This window comes from Cryptococcus depauperatus, chromosome 4, assembly GCF_001720195.1.
Source record: "Cryptococcus depauperatus CBS 7841 chromosome 4, complete sequence".
Classification (NCBI taxonomy): Eukaryota; Fungi; Basidiomycota; class Tremellomycetes; order Tremellales; family Cryptococcaceae; genus Cryptococcus; species Cryptococcus depauperatus.
Window position 1 is genome coordinate 346,566 of NC_089471.1, and position 19,068 is coordinate 365,633.

Genomic DNA, 19,068 nt, shown 5'->3' on the forward strand with positions numbered 1-19,068 from the left:
TAGTTTAGAGAAGCAAAAAGGAGTAATTGAAACGGATCAATATGCCAGTCGGATGCTTTACGAATTTCAGCAAAAGTTCAAGTTTTTTGTTTTGTAATGGCGGCGTTCAAGAGTTGAGCATTCAGCAAAAGTAAAAGTGAAGTGGCATAAAGAATTCGGAAAGCTACACAACGTCTATTATCGTCTCCATCATACACACACCTCGACCATCAGAGGATAAGCCTATTGAGCGAGAGTTTTTGCGGCAGCTTCTTGCCTTCGCTTCTCCCAAAACTCGGGATTGACAGTGATGAGCTTGAGCTGATGAAATGTCAATCACAGGTACTAGATCAGACAATATAGACTCACATTCTGATCATGCTTGACCTTGTAATGAGACATAACCCGTTAGCCTAGGAGGCAATGGAAAGCAGACACATACCTTGTCCCAAGGCCTCCAGTCACCGCCTCGGTTCCAAACAACCTCAGGGCCTTGAGAGAGCTTCCAGAGGTAGGCGCCAGCACCGACACAGGCGACACCGACAATACTAGAGTGAGTCAGTTTGTGGTAGACAATACATCAGTCAAAGTGATAGACGCACGCCACGATAGGTAGGACTTCGGTCGGGGCCCATTTCTTCATGAAAGCACGGCTCTGAGAGACATGTCAGTATGGAGATGGGCAAGGACAAGAAGAGTCTGATAAAAAGAGATGGAAAATCAAGACCGGGCAAAGTCGCTCAAGCGCTGTCGGGAGAGGTCCACTGGGATTTATATACTTTAGAGATATGAGTAAATCCGAGTAACTCACCACAGGCATGATTATAATCCTTTTTGAAATGATAAAGATAAGACAAAGAAAAGAAAATGAATGATGTCTAATTAATCTAGTTTAGAAAAAGGAAGGAAAAAAAAAGGAGGAAAAATAGAAAAGGGTTGGAGGCATTTTAAATGAAATGAATTGAGCAAAAAAAGTTGAACCAACCAACGGCAGTCATTCTCGGATATCATCGGCTGTCCGCTCCGTCTTGCACGCCTTGTAAAAATTTGTCCACGCGCCTAATTGTCGAGGATTTGTCGACAAGGTATACAAAGTAGCAAAAATTCAAAACGCTTATGAAAACACAGTTCATAAACAATTGTCATAAGTTTGCGACACAAATATCTTCAATGTCTTAAAGAGTGCTTCTTGAATGAAATATGAATATGAATATGATACTATGAGGAAGCTATACTTTAATAAGCATGAAATCTGATAGTCATGAGAATCGGACAAATATGACGCTTCGGTTCTGAGCATGTTGCAGTTTCTGAACATGAGAATTTGCATACCTAAATCCTTGTAACATAGCCCACGAGACAATGTCACTTGTAAAGGTAAACCGGTTTTCGGATTTACTGTATAAACTCTGCTATAATGGGCGAAATATACTTGTTGTTATCCCCTGAAGCTCAATAATAAGTCTGTGGTATTGCTCGTCAAGCAACAGAGGCCAGATTCCAAGAAGGTTAGGCTAAATGGGCGCCATGTGAGGCCAGGTGGGCGTCAGAAGATGGTACAAGGAAAGAAGAAGAAAACAAAAAGGTTTGATACGATGCCCACCGACGCGGAGGTGGTTCGGGATTGGATGGCGGAAGAGGAGGGGGAGAAGAGTCCGGCAGCGGAGGTGCAGGAATAACACTATCAAGAGCAAGGGGCGGTACTGGTAATGGCGATGGTGATATGGAAATTAGAGATGGAGTGTCAGAGACAAGGCTCATGTTATCGGATTCCATACTCGCCAAAGAAGACAGGAATCGTCTCCTGTATCTCCATAAACATTTAGTTCGATCTTTCCAACTTAAAAATCAAGAAATGTAAGATAAGTTGGAAGGGACGAGATATGATCGTGAAGGACAAGAATAGGATCTAGACAGATGAGTTTTTACTTTATGAAACAAAAGTTCACCGACCTCTTACAACATATCATCCAGACGGATAGCCCTGCTCTGCGACTCTGTTCAACCACGCATGCTCCTTCGCTCTCCTTCCAGTATGATTTTCTTTGGCCTTGGCCCATTCCAAAGCCTTTTCTAAATCTTTGCTAATTTCTTCTGGTCTAGATTTTTTCAGTAGTTCAAGTCTTCTATTCTTTTCTTGAGGCGCAACCCTTGCCAAAAGGTAACCCCGTATATATGGCTACACAGAAAGAGGAGGGGAAAAGTCTCGATTGTACACGAGAAGAGTTTTAGCGTACTGTATTTGATTATGATTGTGAGGTTGGGGATAATTGATAACACTTGTCCAGTCTTGAGACAATTCCAACAAGTCCTACAATACTTAGACATCAACCAGCCGGGTAATTGTAGAGATTTTTACCCTCTAAATTGTGTCGTAAAACGTGATCTCTCCCATTTACAGCTCCAAGACCATCGCAGTCATCGAATGTGATCCAGATAATTTCTCCTTTCATCCAATCGTTCATACCAAATTCATCAACTTTTCTTTCGGGGGTTTCTTAATTTTCTGTATATCGCCCATTGTCTTCGGCTTTCGCAAGGTAAGACTCCTCCGCAATTGTTTCGTCGAGGATACCGTTAGCAACACTGTATGCTTCGCATGCATTTGTAAGGTTCCCTAGCGATGGCAGTCGAAAGAATGAACGGCCAACAGGGATACGCCAAGGCGGAGGCAAGGATGTTTTTGCGATATCAGTGCATGTTTTGGACTGAGTAAGGTGTTTCTTTGACGGAAAGACAAGATAGAGTGATATGGTTTAAACTTGACCTTTTCTCTATTTTCTGAAGTCCTCTTTGGTATTGCACTAGGTTCGTTCCCTAGTCCATCTCGTCCTTTTGGTTTGCTTTTAGCTCTTTCTCTTGTTTTTCTTTCCATTCTTCCAATAATCTAGCCAGCTTTATGTTATCAATGCGATGTTTCTGCACTCTTTGCTCCTCTAAATGCAGAACGGGAATGTCATACTGATATAGACGACGCCATTTTTTGGCTTCGCGAGGGTCTACTCCTGGTAGTGGTTTCCTTATGTTGAAGAGGTCTAAATCAAAAGGATGAGTGCGGCGAAGGATTGAGAGCTGCTCTTTTGCAATCTAATACAAATTGAAAAGTTGGTCTCTTTACAATTGACACGCGCATTAGACGTACCTCACATAGTGAGCACTCTTTGCCGCCTGTATAGAGTGTGAGCTTGGGGAGAGGAATACGCGAAGGCATAGATATTCTAGCAGGATAACATAAAGAGACTTGAGATGTACAAACATTCATTTGTGCTTGTAAAAATTGTAGATGGCTGCGTTTATTATTTTCGTTATCGGACATGACCGCCAATTAAATCATTCTACATTTCTTTACTTGAGCAGACATTTAAAGATCCTTTATTGTTTTCCATTCTTGTCTTTTCTCTCTATGCTTTCTCGTGGAATATGTAGCAAGTCCTATATCTTTTCTATTTTTACAAGGAGCAACTCTCCTAGGCTTTTCTCTAGACCTCTCGTTTCTAGGTCTTTGGTAGGTGTCTACAATACAACGGATCATCACTGATTTGGATCAGAATCGTATCCAAGCCCAAAAGATCTTCTAGAGTAACTCAGACTTGTTGAAGAAATTCGTGCATTTGCCTTGGCGATTCAAGTATGTCCAACTCTACTACTGCTCCCGGCGGTGCTGTTCATGTGTCCCAACAAGACGGCTACAGGTTACCCAATAGCGTCTACCCCCGTCACTATGACTTGGCAATCAAAACCGACCTTCTCTCTTCGCCTCCTACGTTCTCGGGCGAAGCCATCATCTCTCTTGACATCAAAGAGGATATTTCATCCCTTGTGTTCCACCTCGACAAGACGCTTTCCATAACCGACATTGCCATCTCCACCTCCGATCTCAAGACGACTTCATCGGTCGTCATTCCCAAGGAAGCGCTCGAGTTGGATGAAGAGCTAGAAATGGGGACCATCCCACTAGAAAAAATCCTTGGTGGCGGCTTGAAAGAGAACCAGAAAGACGTTAAGATCTTTTTCAGGTTTGAAGCTGAATTGAAGGGTGCCATGCATGGGTACTATAGGAGCGAGGGTGACGCGGATGAGAACGGCAAGAAGCCCATGTGAGTATGCGAGGATTAGAGAAATGTGGCTGATTAGGGCTTTCAGCTATGGACTGACTCAATTCGCGTCGACTTCTGCGAGAAAAGCCTTTCCGTATGTGTTCCATCTCCTATATTCAATGACATGGCTGAAACTAAGCGCAGGTCGTGGGATGAACCTCTCATCAAATCCAAGTTCACTCTCCGCATGATCTCTCGAAATGGCAACACTGATCTCTCAAACATGCCTGCCATCTCCACTAAACCTTGGAAGGCCTCCTTCAATGCTTCCATCGATAATGTGTTTTCCGAAGCGTACGAGCTCGGTTCTCTTCTCAACCGGTCAAACTCTTTTGCAAAGACTGAGGGTAAGAGCGAGTCTGGTGAAGCCGGCGAGTGGCAGATCACCAAGTTTGAAACTTCGCCGTTCATGAGTACTTACCTTGTCGCTTTCGCCTCTGGTGATTTTGTCCATCTCGACAGTGAGCACAAGTCTAAGCTCACCAAAAAAACTGTTCCCCTTAGAATCTTTGTTACCAAGAACCAAATCAAACAAGCTCAATTCGCGTTGGACATCAAGAAATGGGCTTTACCCATTTATGAAGAAATTTTTGACATTCCATACGCTCTTCCCAAGCTTGACACTCTTGTTGCTCACGATTTTGATCCTGGCGCAATGGAAAATTGGGGCCTCATCACCGGTCGAACAACTGCTTATTTATACGACCCTGAAAAATCTTCTCTTGCCGCCAAGAAGCGAGTCGCTATAGTGCAATGCCACGAACTTGCCCACATGTGGTTTGGTGACATTGTCACCATGAAGTGGTGGGACAATCTTTGGTTGAATGAGGCCTTTGCTACGTTGATGGGAGAATTGATTGTCCTTGAGAAGATTTGGCCTGAGTGGAAGCCTCGATCTGAATTTTTGGTAACACATCTCCAAAGCGCACTCGAGCTTGATTCTCAAAGAGCTTCGCATCCTATTGAAGTTGATTGTCCTGATTCGCGCCAAATTGACCAAATATTCGACTCTATCTCATACTCCAAAGGCGGTGCCGTCCTCCGTATGCTTGCAGGTTTAATTGGCGAAGAAAAGTTTTTGAAGGGCGTTTCTATCTACCTTAAAAAGCATGTCTATGGTAACGCGGAAACCAAAGATTTGTGGGCTGGGATTTCCGAAGCGAGCGGCTTGAACGTTGTCGATATTATGGCCAATTGGACTTTGAAGCAGGGATTCCCCGTAATCAAGGTGGATGAGTCGGGTGATGGTAAAATTACAGTAACTCAGAACCGATTTTTATCTACTGGTGACGTCAAGCCGGAGGAAGACGAAACTCTATGGTACGTCCCTCTTGAGATTGCCACGCTCGGCAATGATGGCAAAGTCAATGTGGATCACCAGGCTATCCTGCAAGACCGCACAGCCTCTTTCAAGATTGCGAATGTTGACGCATTCAAGTTAAATGCTTCCACTATTGGTGTTTATCGCGTTGCCTACTCCTCCGAGAGACTCGTCAAACTTGGCAAGCAAGCTTCGTCATTCACCGTTGAGGATCGAGTGGGCCTTATTTCTGACGCTACCACTCTTGCTCGCGCAGGATATGCCAAAACCTCCGGTTCGCTCAACCTCATCAACTCTCTTGGTGCTTCCGAGACTGATTTTCTTCCTTGGTCCCAAATTAGCGTCGCATTGAGCAAGTTGAGCGTAGTGTGGTGGGAGCAGCCAGAAGAAGTACGTCAGGCCATTAACAAGCTCCGCATTAAGCTTTTTAAGCCTCTCGTTGAAAAACTTGGGTTTGAAAATGCCAAGGATGATGCACCTGATGTCAAGGAGCTACGTGAGCTTGCAGTAGCCAATTGTGCAATTGCAGAAGAGGCCGACGTGCTTGCGGAGATTAAAAAGCGCTTCCAACCTTTCCTTGTTTCTAACGACGATTCTCTGATCCCTCCGGACCTTCAACGCATCATTTTCCAAACAGTTGTAGCACATGGCGGTGAGAATGAATATGTCAAGATACTTGATGTGTACGGCAGACCACCAAACCCATCTACCAAGGAGGATGCCATACATGCGCTTTGCCAGCCCAAAGATGAAGGGTTGTTGGATAGGACGTTTGGAATGTTGCAGAAACAAGTTAAGAATCAAGACTTGTTCCTTTTCTTCGTAAGACGTTTTATTTGTTGCTTTGCGTATGACTGATCCTGGCATATCAGTATGGTTTCTCTGCCAACCGGCATGCTAGAAGAAAGATCGCCGACTATTTCATGTCTGAATACGACACTGTGCGTATCGCCTCCATCTTGCCAAGTTTATCTGCCTAATGATTTTGAATATAGATTATGAAGCGGTATCCTAATGGCATGGGCCTCAATGATCTTGTCAAGGGCGCTCTTGCTCAATTATCTTCTCACAAAGATCTTGAACGAGTTAAAGCGTTTTTGGAGAGTGTTAGTAAGTTGAGAAGTTTTTTCTAGTAATGAGACGATCATTGACTGATGGTTCACAAGACACTCGCAAGTGCAAATTTGCCGTGGCGCAAACATATAACTCTATCCAGGCTGCTGCTGATTGGGTATCAAGAGACCATCAGGACGTGGAAAACTGGCTAAAGGAAAATAAGTTTTATTGATACTCAACACTCTTACTAGTGTCGTATGTATATGAGGCGTGAAGAAGACTATGGAAGACCAAATGACAACATACCATAACTTGGTATGCACTCTATAAATTATCTAGATAGATAGAGTTGTGAGCTGTGCATGATAACATATGCCATGTCTCTTATTTGAATATAACACGAAGATTTCATACAACTCTACTACGATTCTTTCTCTTTGCATTTGCAAGACAATGTACAATTCAAACTCATATTTTGTTGCGCTACGTTATAACTATATTGTTTTTGGATGCTTGCCAATTTCTCCACCTAATCGTGACTAGGTGTAACAGGCAAGGTAGATGTCATCCATCCATATCACCAAGGAAATTTAATTCTTCGATTGGCGTTTGGCCTGTCTCTCGGTTGTTGTCTGCCTTGGCCTTTGACGTCGCAGTTTTCTAGCCCCATCCTTTCTTTCTCCTCCTCCTCCTCTTCTTCTTCTGGCAAATTGTGCCAAGAAACGCCCTCCAATTCATCAAAACGTACCACGCCCTTCATTTCACGGATACTCTTGTAGACTTTTTCAACGTCAAATACATTCATATTTCCCATGAGGAAGCAGGGATGTTTAGGTGGTTGGTCGCGGTTTGATAAGAGCCAGAGACAAGGACTGGGGCTGAAGAAGAAGCGCTGTTGGTGGCAGCAGTAGAAATGAGTGGTAAAGTCGGTGAAAACAGCAAGTTACGTAGGAACCGGAATTTGCTTCTAGGAGATTGCGGTGCCAATGATTCAGCGGTAGATGGGGTTTGGGATACGTTGGAAAGAGTCATGGAGCTTTGATTACGCGGTTTTGTGGAAGGCATCAGACAATCTACGCAGATTGCATACAAGCTAAAATCTGAAGGACACAGCTTGATGAATAACTCACGGTTACGGTCTCGATGCTCCCACTGCTCGCACCCTACGTCTCCGTCCCAGACATCACCATGTTGATCTTGTCCTTCGCGGTGATTCGTCAGAATAAGTTGCAAGCTCTCACTTGCGTCTGTAGGTGACCCAGGTGGAGAAAAGGAGAGCGACGGCAGGGAAAAGTTGGTATGCATATGTGTATTGGGAGATTCGATTACTGGTTTGGATTAAGGTGGAGGTCAGCTTGATTTCAAAGGCTTAATTAAGATTGTTTACACAATTAATTTCTTTTTTAATTTCCGTGCTTTTCATTCTCTTACATCTCGATTGATTTACTGAAATACCACTCAAACAAATGTCTGATAGCGATAGCTCCACTGACTTTTTCATCTACAAAAAAAAGCCCACTCTAAAGCATAACAGTAGGTTTATTTTCAATTCGGTATCAAGACGATACTTACACTCGACTCCTCAGCACCTCCGCCTGTGATATCCTCTTTGTTAGAAGGCTCTGGAGACGAAGATGATCCTAGTCCCAGCAAAAAAAGGAAGAAGAAACGTCATTCTAAAAGATCGGATATAGTAGCTTTGCCAGAGTGGACAAGAGGTGGCAGTGAAACCAGCAAAGGGAAAAAACAAAGCCAGGCCATAAGTGACGGTACAGATGATCGACAACTTCGAGCATCTTCCTCGTGAGTTGAAAATTGATAACAAAAAGAGAATAAGTTGTATTTATATTGAAGAATCACCATTGGAGATGATGACGGGCCGAAGAAGGATAGAGCAAGGATTGAGTTGACCCCACCACCACCTATACCTGAGAAAAAGGCTCAAGAGCTTCGAAATCTTGTCCAGTAGGTTGTTCATCATTGCTGGGTTTGTCGATGATTCGCTCAAGCAAACAAGTCAAATGTACGATGTACCGAAAGAGGATCCATACAATGATGATGAGCCTCATGAGTCTTCACCCTTGCCAACGCCACAAAAGGATGAAGTTGTGGATGTAGTCATTCATATGGAGATTGATCCAGCAGAGAAGATGATTGCTCCTACAGCATTGAGTGTAATGTGGGAAAAACTAAGAACGTTAAAAATTCGTCGTGTAAATCTTCTTTTCACGTCGAGGTAGAATGTACTGACAAATGATTAGGAAGACACGATGTTCAGACTTTTGGAAGTATTAGCCGAAAGACTCTGCAAGGCACCAGAGGATATCATATTAGTCTATGATGGCCAACGTGTTTACGCTCGAGAAACTCCTCGGGAGCTTGGTATCTTTGGCGGATCTAGCGTCGAAATGAGTAGGTTTCTTTACCCATTTGTATATGCACTTATTGTATCGAATTAGAGGGTTACGAAAAATCTTACTGGGACAAGCTTGAGGCGCAACGTCGTGCTAGGTTTGAGGATTTTGATAAGGGTTTGTCCCGCTCTCCGTCCCCTCCACCTCATCCTGTAGGCCAATCATCTCGAGTCACCACCGATACTTCTCAGGCCCATGCAGTTCGTCCTTCTTACTCGCCTCCGCTTGAAGCTGAAGAAGGAGATACGATTCGTATAGTCGTCCGAGGCAAAGATAGTAAAGAAGCAAAGATGAAAGTGGGCATGGCCATTACGGCCAACACTATACTGAGGTTCTTTTGCAAGAAGACAGCAAGACCCAAGGACGATGCAGCAAAGATGCAACTGGTTTTTGACGGTGAGAGGGTGGAGAGAGAGGCCACAGTTGGAGATCTGGACTGCGAAGACGGTGATATGCTAGAAGTGAGGGAGTTGTAATATCTGTCTCATTTGTCTTAGTATATGTTGTATGAATTCAACGATTTTGGGTCAAGGGCGTTTCTGAATGGTTTCCGTAATGAATATATTTAAATCTTTCATTTTGATGTATGGCATGCGTTGTTCTCGATACAGCTAATCATGATCATTGCAACTTTCATAAATTCAATTATGATTTGCCTCGACCAATATTGAAAATTGTTTTTGACCCAGAGGCAGCCTCAACGTTGTCAAGATAATCCTATGTAAATGTTAGATGTGAATCTTGAACATATAGGTTAGGACCTACTCTCAACCACTGTTCTCGCTTTTCAGGAACATGATCAAAGATCCTGTATCTCCTGTCTCTCTTCAAATCCAAAGTTAGTCCTCCACATATAGCACTCTGCATCTGTTTAGAGACTCACCATTAGTACCATCTTGATCTCGCCTAGGTCAATTTGTTTCGCTAGCTTTGTTAAATCTGCCGACCCGCCCTCGCCTAGTCCTTCGCCTTCTTCCCGTTCTTCTTGTTCGTTCACCTTCAGTGCATTCTCATCGAGCTGCTTCTTTCTCATCTTGGACCAGAAATCGACAAACGAATTTTCGCCCAACATCTTATCAAAATCGTGTCGAGCATTTGTCTCCCAAGTGCGACACCAAGCAGCCCATCGATCTTCTAGTTGCTGACCCTGAAGGCCCAGACGTTTGACGGCAGGGTCTTCAACAATATGTGGATAGACGTCATCGTATACAGCGTCTAGAGCTGGGGTATGTTGTTCAAACACTTTATCGAGTGCATTGGATCGTTTGGAAGAGATGCGAGCGATATGCTGTTCAAAGAGACGCATCTTGTCACGTGAGCCCAGAGACGGGTGATTGAAGCGAGGATCTGGGGAGAGCAAATTTGTGGCCTCTTGCCAGGTGACCTAGAATGCAAGTAAGTTTCTATTGCTTTAACCAAAAATGTAACTTGCATCGTTATCTCGAAGGACATCGACTAGCAAACTGCCAAATAACCTCTCACCTTCCTCTTTGTCGGCGCCTGCTCTGCTTTTCTTCATCTCCATCTCTATTCTCTGCCTCTCTTCCCTTACTTTGTTCTCTCTTTCTCCTAAGCTCGCTTCTGCCCTAGTTTTGCGCTCAGCAATTTTTCGTGTGGCAGCTTCTTCTTTAGACTCCTTTTTACCGGAGAGCTCCGATTGAGGGGCTTTAGACTCAGCCAACCGAGATACAGCTGCCTCTTCTTTGTCCGCGAGATTACATTTCTCAGCAATCGATGCAACGGTAGAGCCGGAGGAAAGACGGCGAGTATAGATGTTGAACAAATCTTCGCGCAGAGAAGAAGATCCTACGGCGTCATAACGGGGGTCAGAAGAAAGATTGCGCTTGACGAGAGACCATTGCGAGGAAGAAGTGATGATAGAGGATTCTTTCAGCAGGGAATAAAAATCTTCTTCGGCCTTTTGTGCTGCGGCTCGTTTACCTACTGACTTTCAGATGTCTGTAATGAGAGCAAGAATGAGACTCACGCTCGCCCAGGTCCCTCAAGTGCTGCTTAAATACCTTTTCTCTCTGGTGGTCATCTCTCCCAAAAGCATAAAACCTTCTGTCTTTCTTCCAATTTTTCCTGAAATCATCCCACCTCATTCTCGTACTAGTAACTTCCTTTGCTAATAAGCCCTTATACTCCTTCTCCGGGTCTGTATTTCCATTCTTGGATGTAGAGTTACCCCCAATATTTTTTTTGAGGCGCTTGGCTCGGCCTGCTTCCCGGCAATACTCTTCGTAGACTTCTCGACGATCTTTCATGGATGAAAGTAGGACATAGCGGGGGTCGTTAATAAATAAAGGTAATGAATGCTCCCAAGGCGCAAAAGGTGAAATGTCTTTCTCAATCAATAGCGCCTTGAACAAAGCCCTGCCTTCTTCCATAGAGACGTTAACTTTTTCGGGTACGGCAAAGACCTTTTTAGCCGCCTCAGCTTCTTTTTGTTTGGTCTTTTCGTCTTGGTCTTCTTGATCTTTTTGCGCTTGGGCGTCCTTCTCGGCAAATTCTGCAGCAACAGCTTTCATCCACGATTCTTCATCCTCTTCGCCTTCAGGGCCGGCAACATCGTCCTCCTCCAATTTTGTCTTTTTCTCTTGAACACCATCCTCACTATTAGTTTGATCTCTCTTTTTTCGTTTTCGTTCAATCTCCTTTTTGCGCTCCTCTTCAACCTCAGCCTTTATCTTTTCTAATTCTTTGAGCTTTTCAATTCTCTCGTTCTCAATCTTTTCGTGTTGCTGTCGACCAGTTTCTTCTTTTTCCTTTTTCTCTTTATCTTCGAGATCTGCTACTGCATCCTTGATTTCTTCTGGGACCGTCCATTCAGACTTTTTGGATTCTTTTTCAAAATAGAATACGTTGCCATCAGTCGTTGTCACTCTGGTCCATGTGGTTCCGGGAATTGGCACCTTTTGTTTTGGCTTCTCCTTTTTCTTCTTCTTGTCCTCTGTCCCTAAAGACATGGAAGCCGGAGTGACATTGTGTGGTGCACCAGCAGCTAAGATAGGAAGTGTCGGTCGGGTATAGGTTGATTCTCGAGTATGAGAATTGTAAAAATAGGGAGTGACACCATCTGGAGCTGGCAGATATGTCAGCTATAGCCGAATATTGCAAACCTTACCTCTGTGTTCAGACCATCCGGGAGGAAGAGGAAGTGGAAAGCCTTGGATGTTTGGAGGTATTCCTGGAGGTGGTCCAGGAGGAAAGCCATAGCCAGGAGCTGTTGGAGGGATGAAGTGGAGATTCTGGACTGGAGGGTGTCCTGGTGGTGGTGGTGGTGGTACTCCCGGCATACTAGAATTGAGTTGTTGTATAAATCTCTAGATAATTGTTCAATTCACAACTGGGTGAGCAATGAGCAAGCACATTTGCTTCCGTTTTTGGCCTGGACGGAGATATCCCAATGTCCATCTGACCATATCATACTCTTATCTAATCAGAACGATAAGCAATATTAATGAGATGAGATGTTGCTTCTCAAACACATTGCATATGCAAGTATCTACAAATCCAACCACTCTTATCCACTCCTGCTCCAGTACCATCTTTTGTCCATCTCGTCACTCTCTAAACTGGAGAGAAGGGCGGAGGCGGGGGAGGCGGCAGCAAATCATCTGGAGGAGGTGGAGGTATATCCTCCTCTTCGCTATCACTCTCATACCCGCCTAGCGCACCCAGTCCCCGTTTCTGCTCCTCTCTCAGCCTCTCGTCCTGTCTCTTCTTTTTCACCTCCTCTTTCACCTTTTCCCATGTAGTTTTCCACTTTCCTCGAAGAAAAGCAAAACGCTCATCTGTGGAATGATGTGCCATGATACGAGTCTCAAGAACAGTGGGGTTAGGCGAGGAGAATAGCGATGCGGCTGTATGAGCCATGAGAATTTGTATCTGTTCTGGTGGCTGGGCCAGAGTCAGCGACCACTCAGTCAGCGTCAAACGCACCTCGCCGTCGTCGTATCCATGGTCCCCGACAGAGACATGCCCAGCTTCGAGATCTTCCCTCTCCCTCTCTCTCAATCTGTCCTGCCGTAACGCCTCCATCCACCTCTTTCTTTTTTCATCCTTGTGCGCTTGAATTTCTTCCTCATCGGACAGATACCACATCTCTTCTTGATCCGAAGGGAGAGACCAAGACGACGTTGACCCATCCGGAGACACTGGACGATTCGGTAATAGAGCTGGCAACGAGGCTAAGAGATGCACCATGTCATGTCTACCGCACCGTCAGCGTTGGTCAAGCGCATATCAAATAAACGACACATTCTGACCCTCACCTGAAATCACCGACCCATCACGCACGACCAGCTCACGACGTGTCCACGAAAACAAACCCACCTATCCGCCCATACCTGCTTTTCACATTCTCCTCCGTACTCGATTAAACCCAGCCTCCCACCCTTTTCCTGCACATCACGCGCCAAATCCGCTGCCCCGTACGTCAAGACGGCTTCGTATGCTTGCACCTCTGCTCTCTGGCGCCACTCATCTCGTGAACTGGACGATGGACGCGTTCTCTTTTGCTGTCTAGACGCCATTTCACTGTTTGAAAAGAAACAGTGAAATTCAATTCGTCGCGTTTGAGTCAAAACCGTCTCGACGGACATTCCCCAATCTCCGCCGACCGTGAACATACCCCAATGGTCCAAACATATCAAACATTTAGCAGCTGTTAAACGGCAAGCAACGGCATCAAGTGACGGCATGAGCGTCGGCCACGTGTCAAAGGACACGCCCAGTTGCCGTAGGCGGCGACCTCCGCCCATAGACACTGCAATGATGAACACTTATCCAAGAGCATCTCCAAGCGTCCGCCTCCCCAAAACGCTGGCTGTGGCTCGCTTAGAGCCGTTGCCTGGTCAGCAGTTAGGCGTGCGGAAAGAAGAAACCGGTCGGAAGTGCCGGAGGCGGAGGTCGCCGCCTGTGGAAATTGGAAACAGATTCGAAAACTGGGCAAAGGGACGTTTGGCGAGAAGGGATGAGTCAGGTGATCATGGGCATATCGCATACTATTTCGAATCGCTGGGGCGTTGGAAAAGATATAAAAGGAGTACGAGGATGCAAGACTTTTCCCCTTTCTAAAGTATTTTGAGCAAAGATGACAGGTGTGCCAATCGCAAAAGAGGATTCCTTGTACGCAGGGAAAGGGTTGCCGTAAAGTGGAGGCTGACCAGCAGTATTGGCAGAGGGTACAAGCTTTCGGCGTTTCCCTTGAAGGCAGACCAGCAGGCGGCCGTCACTGCCATTATTGCAGAGAGCGGGTTCATGCCACAGGATCTCGTGGCAGACCAGGTTGACTGGTTCTACAACCATCTCGGTAAGTGGTGCAGGGTAGTAGAGGCCAAGCGCTGAGTGTGTAGGCATTGAAAACTCCTACTTTCTTTGGGAGAGTCCAGAGACCATAGCCGACCACATTCTGGCTCTCTTTTCTGCCAAGCTGCTGGCGTATACCAAGCATGATCCTGAGAAGCTGGTGATTGACTTGGAAAAGATCATTCCAGAAAGCAAGGAAGGTGAAAAGGGCAGGGAGGGTGCGATCTGGATCCACTCTAGCAAGCCGGGTGTCACTGCTGCTGAAGGTCCCGGCGCCACCGTCGAGAAAAGGTGGGTTGTGTAGAGACATGCATGTACTGATGGGTTGTAGAATCGACTCTCTCTATCTCGACAGGTCGTCACCCGAAAAGGCTTACAGGTTGGAGACCTATCGTTCATCCGGCATCTCGTCTGCAGTGTCGCAGCAGCTTCGATGCTACTTTGTGTCGCGATGCCATTTTCCGACCACTCCACCTGCCCTTTTAGCCAATGGCACGACCGAGATCAAGTCTGTCTCGGATAGTTCCTTTCTCGAAAAGGCATCTGAAAATACTATCGAGGTGTACCAAAAGGTAATGTCTGAGGTTGAGCGTCGACATGGCGCCGTCATTGAGGCCTTTGAGATTGAAGAGAGCAGGGAGAGACGGGTCGTGATTGGGTACAAGATGGGCGGTACCAGCAAATTTTTTTCGGCTCTTACCGATTTGTACCACTTTTACGGACTCTTTTCTACTCGAAAGTACGTTGAGCAGTTTGCCAATGGTATCACTATCATCTCCATCTATCTCAACCCTGTTCCCAACACGAGGGCTCCCCCTATCGAGCACAGTATCCACCAAGTTGTCAGAGAGGCTTCGCTCCTTTACTGTCTTCCCGATAACCCCTTCTTTGGTGTTGGCGCTGGGGCCGATGGCGATACAGAGGGAAGTCACGCAGTGCAGGAAGCGACCTATGCCTATGTAGGATGGATCTTTGCCCAGCATTTCTGCAACAGGTTGGGCCCAACTTACATTGCTTTGAAGAATAGTAAGTAGTCACTTTTGCTTGCAGTCTGTGCTGACTTGACCGTTTTCAGCTCTCAGTGAGAACAATCCGGACCATGTCGAGGTTTTGGCAATGATCAAGTCGAGGTTCCGTGAAGAGACATTTACAAGACAGTCTATCAGAGAAGTGATTCTACGACACCCTGACATCATCAGAATGCTCTATATCAACTTTGCTATGACTCACTGTATGTCTCACACGGCCTTCATGACTTAGCTGACAATGTCTCCTAGACCCAGCTGCCGAGGAGGCTTCTCACCTCACTCCTACTCTCTCCTTCCAACGTCTCAAGATTGAGCAGCCTCTCTCTGATGAGGATCTGTATGTAGTCATTAAAAAGCAAGCCGCCAACCAGCATGCGGTACAAATATTGGAGGCATTTTTGGTATTTAACAAGCACGTTGAAAAGTGCAACTTTTATCAGCCCACAAGTACGTCTCTTGCATCTGACTTGAAATCTACGCTGACTTCTATCACAGAGGTTGCTCTTTCTTTCAGGCTCAATCCCGGATTCCTTCCTGCTATTGAGTACCCCAAAACCCCATATGGCATGTTCTTTGTCATTGGCTCAGAGTTCCGGGGCTTCCATGTGAGATTTAGGGATGTTGCCCGAGGTGGTATCAGGATCATCAGAAGTAGAGGTAAAGAAAACTGGGACAGAAACGTCAGGGGCTTGTTCGACGAAAACTATGCTTTGGCTGCTACTCAAAATCTCAGTATGTTTGGTGTATGCTCGTATCAGCTTCGCTCTAATTCATTGTTTAGAAAATAAGGACATTCCCGAAGGCGGCGCCAAGGGCACTATCCTTCCTGTTCTCGGTGCCAACATTAAGACATCTTTTGAGAAATACGTTGACTCCATTATTGATCTCCTTATTCCTGGTGTCACTCCTGGTATCAAAGGTCCTATCGTAGATGTCTCTGGTCGACCAGCCGATAACCCAGAGATTCTCTTCTTTGGACCTGATGAGAACACGGCTGATCTTATGGACTGGGCTGCCGAACACGCTCGATTTAGAGGTGCTAAATGGTGGAAATCGTTCACTACAGGGAAATCTGCGGAAAAGCTCGGTGGCATCCCCCACGACGCTTATGGCATGACTTCCTTATCAGTCAGACAATACATTCTGGGCGTTCTCAAAGCCCATGGCTTAAACGAAAAGGATGTCACTAAGTTCCAAACGGGTGGACCTGATGGAGACCTCGGCTCAAATGAGATCCTCTTATCAAAGGACAAGACAGTAGCAATTATTGATGGCTCTGGTGTCATTTATGATCCTAATGGTCTTGACAGGACCGAGCTTGTGAAGTTGGCTAAAAAAAGGGAACCCATCAGTGGCTTTGATATATCTAAACTGGGCGAAGGCGGTTACAGGGTCAGTGTAGACGACAAGGACTACAGATTACCCAGTGAGTTTTGGTTTTTCACCTATTAAATCAAAAAGTAATGGCGCAAATAGCGGGCGAGGTCGTCACAGACGGTACTGCTTTCCGCAACACCTTCCACTTCCGTGTCAAAGCCGATCTCTTCGTTCCATGTGGCGGTCGTCCTGAAGCCGTAAACATTTCAAATGTCTCTCAGCTCGTCAACTCGGAAGGCAAACCCAACTTCAAGTACGTCATTGAAGGTGCCAATTTGTTCTTTACCCAACAAGCGAGGTTATGGCTAGAAAAGAAAGGGGTTGTTCTATTCAAAGACAGTAGCACTAACAAGGGTGGTGTCACGAGTAGCTCACTTGAAGTGCTCGCTGGTCTGGGGTTGTCTGATGAAGAGTATATCCAAGAGATGATTTTCAAAGACGGGAAACCTTCTGTGTTTTGTGCGTTTCAATTTTTTTCCTGAGGATCGCGCTGATGCTTTGCCGTAGACCAAAATTACGTCAAAGATATCCAGCAAAAGATTTGCGAAAACGCTGCTTCCGAATATACTTGCATCACTCGCGAGTGGCATCTGCACAAAGGCTCCAAGTCCAGGACTGCTATTTCTGACCAACTTTCATCTTCACTCAACCAGCTTCAAGCCCAGCTTGAAGGATCTGATCTTTATGAAAATGTTCAAAGCCGGAAGAATGTCTTGATGAAGGCTATCCCCAAGACATTAGTCGATAAGGTTGGATTGGACAAACTCATGGAACGGTTACCCGAACCTGTGAGTTTTGTTACGTGATTCACAATGATGGGACTGATTTTGATGTTTTACAGTATCAACGAGCCATTTGGTCCGCCTGGGTGTCGTCGCATTACATTTACGAATGCTCCATGGAGGCGTCCAACGTCGACTTCTTCCACTTTTTCTCCAAATTGTCTACTTAGTTTCTGTCCAAATCTAATTGCATTCATACTCTGCGCATCCCTCAACGGACACTTGATGAGAGAATGTTAAGTAAACAGAAGATGATTGTTTGTACTTTATGTCAATCAAAAATAAAATTCATATTGTAGGCAGATGATAGGTCTCTCAATCAAATGGCGCAATACGATCATATGCATCTTGAATCATTCGTCGTCAGCTATGTGTATTTGAATCTGATCACAAACACAAGTCGGAGAGATTGTGGGCATAAGTCAAACAGCCCTCGTGGCAACATACTCGTACCTCTCTTCCAGGTGTTAGCAATTTACATGAATCAAAATTGAACTTGTAGCAGAGAATTCAAAGAATTTAAGACGATGAAAGGCAGTAGTGCTTTAAGTAACGCAATAGCGTAGTTTTAAGAAAGGAAACGCTTCCTCTGACCAAAACAAGAGTGTATAGCAAGATTGTATACAATGCAATGTCTACATACACATCTTCTACAGATAATCATCGCCCCTCTTCTCATCTCTATATAACCAATACTTTTGTACAAGGAAGATAAGGTCGAAAACTAGGGTCAAATTAGAGAGACCCAGCTTGGCTGGGTTAGCAATGATTCCTGAAGGATCATGTCCTATATAGACAGATGATATGACCAGCTGCGCCAAGCTTAAAACAGAGCCAGCCATATCCTATATTGTTTGTGAGCAAACCATACAAACTGGATTCAGAAACAAGAGGAAATTCACGTAAAGGACGGCGCCGATAGCAAACCCCTCCACTGCTCTCAACTTGTGATTCAATATTACTTGCGGCACATACTTGATCGTTGAGATGACGAGCTTGAGGTTTCCAACATAATATAGCCAGTCGAGAAACTGTGCCTTTCCTGCCCAAACAACAGCGCCGTAAATAAACGACGAAAGGACAAGCACAACCAGAAATATTTGGACAAGGAGAGAAGGTCTGCTTGCAGAGTGAGACACGGTAATATCTGGCGGCAAGTACTGGGCGAGAGGATTGCTGCCAGAGTTTTCGCCATCTGAAAGCAAAGGTGATGTCTCTACAACCCTTTCTCCACCTTCCAATCTAGAAGCCTTTTTGCGGTGCTCATACCAAAGAACTTGTCCAACAATGAACGCCGAGACGATGAGAGCGTGAAGCGAAAAAGCCAAGTCTGATATAGACACTTGAAGGTCATGGCCGCCGTGCCGCTCTTGATACTCCTTCCGAGCTACCGGAGAAAAATAGGCTCCCCAATTCCAGAGGGTAATGGCAAGGAAACCAAACGGATTGACCCAGATAAAGTCTGAAGAAAGACCTTGAGTCCTGGATAGCTGATCAGCTGTCTGCCAAGCCGCTTGACTTACTTCTTTCGCCTATAGTTGAGAAAGATTTGAGGATAAAACGAATAGGACCACGCGATAAAGTAGGCTACGCCACAGAACCCAACGAGTAAACTGGCGACTGGGTGTGAATGATGCGCTGCCTCCATTATTCTCTTCTTAAATGTATGAGAATGAAAGTAAAGAAACAAAATTGTTTCAA

General features: G+C 45.3%; 10 protein-coding genes across 10 annotated transcripts; 3 read left to right on the plus strand and 7 right to left on the minus strand.

Moving 5' to 3' along the window:
- Positions 1–222: 222 nt before the first annotated feature.
- On the minus strand, positions 223–799 carry L203_103402 (uncharacterized protein; the record flags this gene model as incomplete). Its single annotated transcript, XM_066212804.1, has 5 exons — positions 223–300; positions 349–366; positions 422–527; positions 582–634; positions 791–799. The coding sequence occupies 5 exons, from the start codon at positions 797–799 to the stop codon at positions 223–225; spliced, it is 264 nt and encodes an 87-aa protein (XP_066068901.1).
- A 689-nt stretch (positions 800–1,488) lies between these two features.
- Positions 1,489–1,740, minus strand: L203_103403 (uncharacterized protein; the record flags this gene model as incomplete). The annotated part of the gene is made up of 1 exon (XM_066212805.1): positions 1,489–1,740. The coding sequence occupies one exon, from the start codon at positions 1,738–1,740 to the stop codon at positions 1,489–1,491; it is 252 nt and encodes an 83-aa protein (XP_066068902.1).
- Positions 1,741–2,796: 1,056 nt separating this feature from the next.
- On the minus strand, positions 2,797–3,241 carry L203_103404 (uncharacterized protein; the record flags this gene model as incomplete). Its single annotated transcript, XM_066212806.1, has 2 exons — positions 2,797–3,066; positions 3,122–3,241. 2 exons carry the CDS (start codon positions 3,239–3,241, stop codon positions 2,797–2,799), a joined length of 390 nt encoding a protein of 129 aa, XP_066068903.1.
- Positions 3,242–3,609: 368 nt separating this feature from the next.
- Positions 3,610–6,685, plus strand: L203_103405 (uncharacterized protein; the record flags this gene model as incomplete). Its single annotated transcript, XM_066212807.1, has 6 exons — positions 3,610–4,076; positions 4,123–4,170; positions 4,221–6,219; positions 6,270–6,338; positions 6,393–6,507; positions 6,564–6,685. 6 exons carry the CDS (start codon positions 3,610–3,612, stop codon positions 6,683–6,685), a joined length of 2,820 nt encoding a protein of 939 aa, XP_066068904.1.
- A 569-nt stretch (positions 6,686–7,254) lies between these two features.
- Positions 7,255–7,758, minus strand: L203_103406 (uncharacterized protein; the record flags this gene model as incomplete). The annotated part of the gene is made up of 2 exons (XM_066212808.1): positions 7,255–7,526; positions 7,584–7,758. 2 exons carry the CDS (start codon positions 7,756–7,758, stop codon positions 7,255–7,257), a joined length of 447 nt encoding a protein of 148 aa, XP_066068905.1.
- Positions 7,759–7,919: 161 nt separating this feature from the next.
- On the plus strand, positions 7,920–9,343 carry L203_103407 (uncharacterized protein; the record flags this gene model as incomplete). The annotated part of the gene is made up of 6 exons (XM_066212809.1): positions 7,920–7,986; positions 8,040–8,256; positions 8,308–8,418; positions 8,471–8,666; positions 8,715–8,865; positions 8,913–9,343. The coding sequence occupies 6 exons, from the start codon at positions 7,920–7,922 to the stop codon at positions 9,341–9,343; spliced, it is 1,173 nt and encodes a 390-aa protein (XP_066068906.1).
- Positions 9,344–9,512: 169 nt separating this feature from the next.
- On the minus strand, positions 9,513–12,166 carry L203_103408 (uncharacterized protein; the record flags this gene model as incomplete). Its single annotated transcript, XM_066212810.1, has 6 exons — positions 9,513–9,584; positions 9,633–9,692; positions 9,751–10,251; positions 10,300–10,808; positions 10,855–11,952; positions 11,995–12,166. The coding sequence occupies 6 exons, from the start codon at positions 12,164–12,166 to the stop codon at positions 9,513–9,515; spliced, it is 2,412 nt and encodes an 803-aa protein (XP_066068907.1).
- Positions 12,167–12,440: 274 nt separating this feature from the next.
- L203_103409 (uncharacterized protein) lies at positions 12,441–13,405 on the minus strand (the record flags this gene model as incomplete). Its single annotated transcript, XM_066212811.1, has 3 exons — positions 12,441–12,770; positions 12,813–13,083; positions 13,206–13,405. The coding sequence occupies 3 exons, from the start codon at positions 13,403–13,405 to the stop codon at positions 12,441–12,443; spliced, it is 801 nt and encodes a 266-aa protein (XP_066068908.1).
- A 560-nt stretch (positions 13,406–13,965) lies between these two features.
- L203_103410 (uncharacterized protein) lies at positions 13,966–17,537 on the plus strand (the record flags this gene model as incomplete). Its single annotated transcript, XM_066212812.1, has 11 exons — positions 13,966–14,000; positions 14,054–14,184; positions 14,228–14,471; positions 14,536–15,206; positions 15,256–15,411; positions 15,458–15,655; positions 15,704–15,940; positions 15,990–16,634; positions 16,685–17,044; positions 17,093–17,373; positions 17,427–17,537. The coding sequence occupies 11 exons, from the start codon at positions 13,966–13,968 to the stop codon at positions 17,535–17,537; spliced, it is 3,069 nt and encodes a 1,022-aa protein (XP_066068909.1).
- Positions 17,538–18,017: 480 nt separating this feature from the next.
- On the minus strand, positions 18,018–19,015 carry L203_103411 (uncharacterized protein; the record flags this gene model as incomplete). The annotated part of the gene is made up of 3 exons (XM_066212813.1): positions 18,018–18,212; positions 18,270–18,899; positions 18,959–19,015. The coding sequence occupies 3 exons, from the start codon at positions 19,013–19,015 to the stop codon at positions 18,018–18,020; spliced, it is 882 nt and encodes a 293-aa protein (XP_066068910.1).
- Positions 19,016–19,068: the final 53 nt, after the last annotated feature.